The following is a 1311-nucleotide window of genomic DNA, read 5'->3' on the forward strand; positions in this document are numbered from 1 at the left end:
GCGGGTTTTTCGCGAGCTTCTGGTGAAAGCTGTGTGTGAGTGCATTTGCACTATCGCGGCGCACCTTTGGTGAGCGATTGTTTGCCCTCGCGAATGTTTCTCGTGCGTAAAATCGTGAAATTGCTCTTTCGCCAAAGCAGAGTGAAGAGTGAAAAAATGTGTGGTGGAATGAATTGTGCCGTTGGTTTGAGAGTGTGTTGGCTGATACTCTGCCTTTGGTAGAGACTTCGGCCCGTACACAATTGCATACCTCTCGGTGTTTTTCTTCCCACCACCCAAGACACCCGTGAAACATTGATGGTGCATGAAACACGCTTGAAACATGAGGCATCTCAGGGGGCGGCAAACTAGCGACAATGAAACTCACAGTGAGTATACCAAACAGGAATTTTTAAGTCTTTATGACCAATTTAAATAATGCTAGCTCCCAGAACTCAGCGCCGCAAGGCAGGGGCTTAAATAATTCTGAGGAACCCATCGTCGGGATAAATGGGGAATATTCCGGCAGTGGTCAAACTAATTCCCCATCTACACCTACTGTGAATGTTGCAGCTGACACAGTTAGGAATAAAATAAGCTGCATTCAAGCTAATTTGCACCACTGCCGCGCAGCCATGTCATGCATGGATGAGAAGCTGGCGGTGGTGCAAGCTTGTATCGGACTGTTCCAAGAACCCTGGACGGTTCGAAATAAAGTTAAAGGGGTTGATAATAGACGCGGAAATCTGTATTTCAGTAACCGTGGAAATAACAAAGTCAGGGCATGCGTTTATGTCTCTAAAGACATCAACGCTATGTTCCTTTCTCAATACTCCACTGGAGACCTAGCGGCAGTGAAGGTAGAGGTGGAGACTGCTCATGGAAGAGGGGAGCTGGTCCTAGCCTCGGCCTACTTGCCATATGACGCAACTGACCCGCCTCCGTCTCGTGAGTTAGCGGATCTGGTTGCGGCGTGTGAGAGGAACTCATGGGAGCTTCTCGTGGGGGCTGATGCTAATGCTCATCACATAGCATGGGGTAGCACTGGCGTCAATGCACGTGGGGAGTCTCTCCTGGAATTTATCTGCACGAATCAACTCGATATTATAAATGTTGGTGACAATCCCACTTATGTCGACAGACGTAGGAAAGAGGTCATTGACATTACACTCGGTACGAGACTCGCGGCTGAGCTAACTACTGGTTGGCACGTGTCGGATTGTCTGACTATGTCTGATCATAGGAGGATCTATTTCGACATTTCGGCCCCGACCAACAGTCCGAAATCATTCCGCAATCCTCGGAAAACGAACTGGTTAGTATTTAATCAGT

General features: G+C 48.2%; 1 protein-coding gene across 1 annotated transcript; it reads left to right on the forward strand.

The window, feature by feature from the left end:
- Positions 1–356: 356 nt before the first annotated feature.
- LOC129808879 (uncharacterized) lies at positions 357–1294 on the forward strand (the record flags this gene model as incomplete). The annotated part of the gene is made up of 2 exons (XM_055858784.1): positions 357–368; positions 432–1294. Coding segments are annotated over exons 1-2 (875 nt in total), but the record flags the coding sequence as incomplete, so codon positions are not given.
- Positions 1295–1311: the final 17 nt, after the last annotated feature.

This window comes from Phlebotomus papatasi, unplaced genomic scaffold (genome assembly GCF_024763615.1).
Source record: "Phlebotomus papatasi isolate M1 unplaced genomic scaffold, Ppap_2.1 HiC_scaffold_154, whole genome shotgun sequence".
NCBI classification, from domain to species: Eukaryota; Metazoa; Arthropoda; class Insecta; order Diptera; family Psychodidae; genus Phlebotomus; species Phlebotomus papatasi.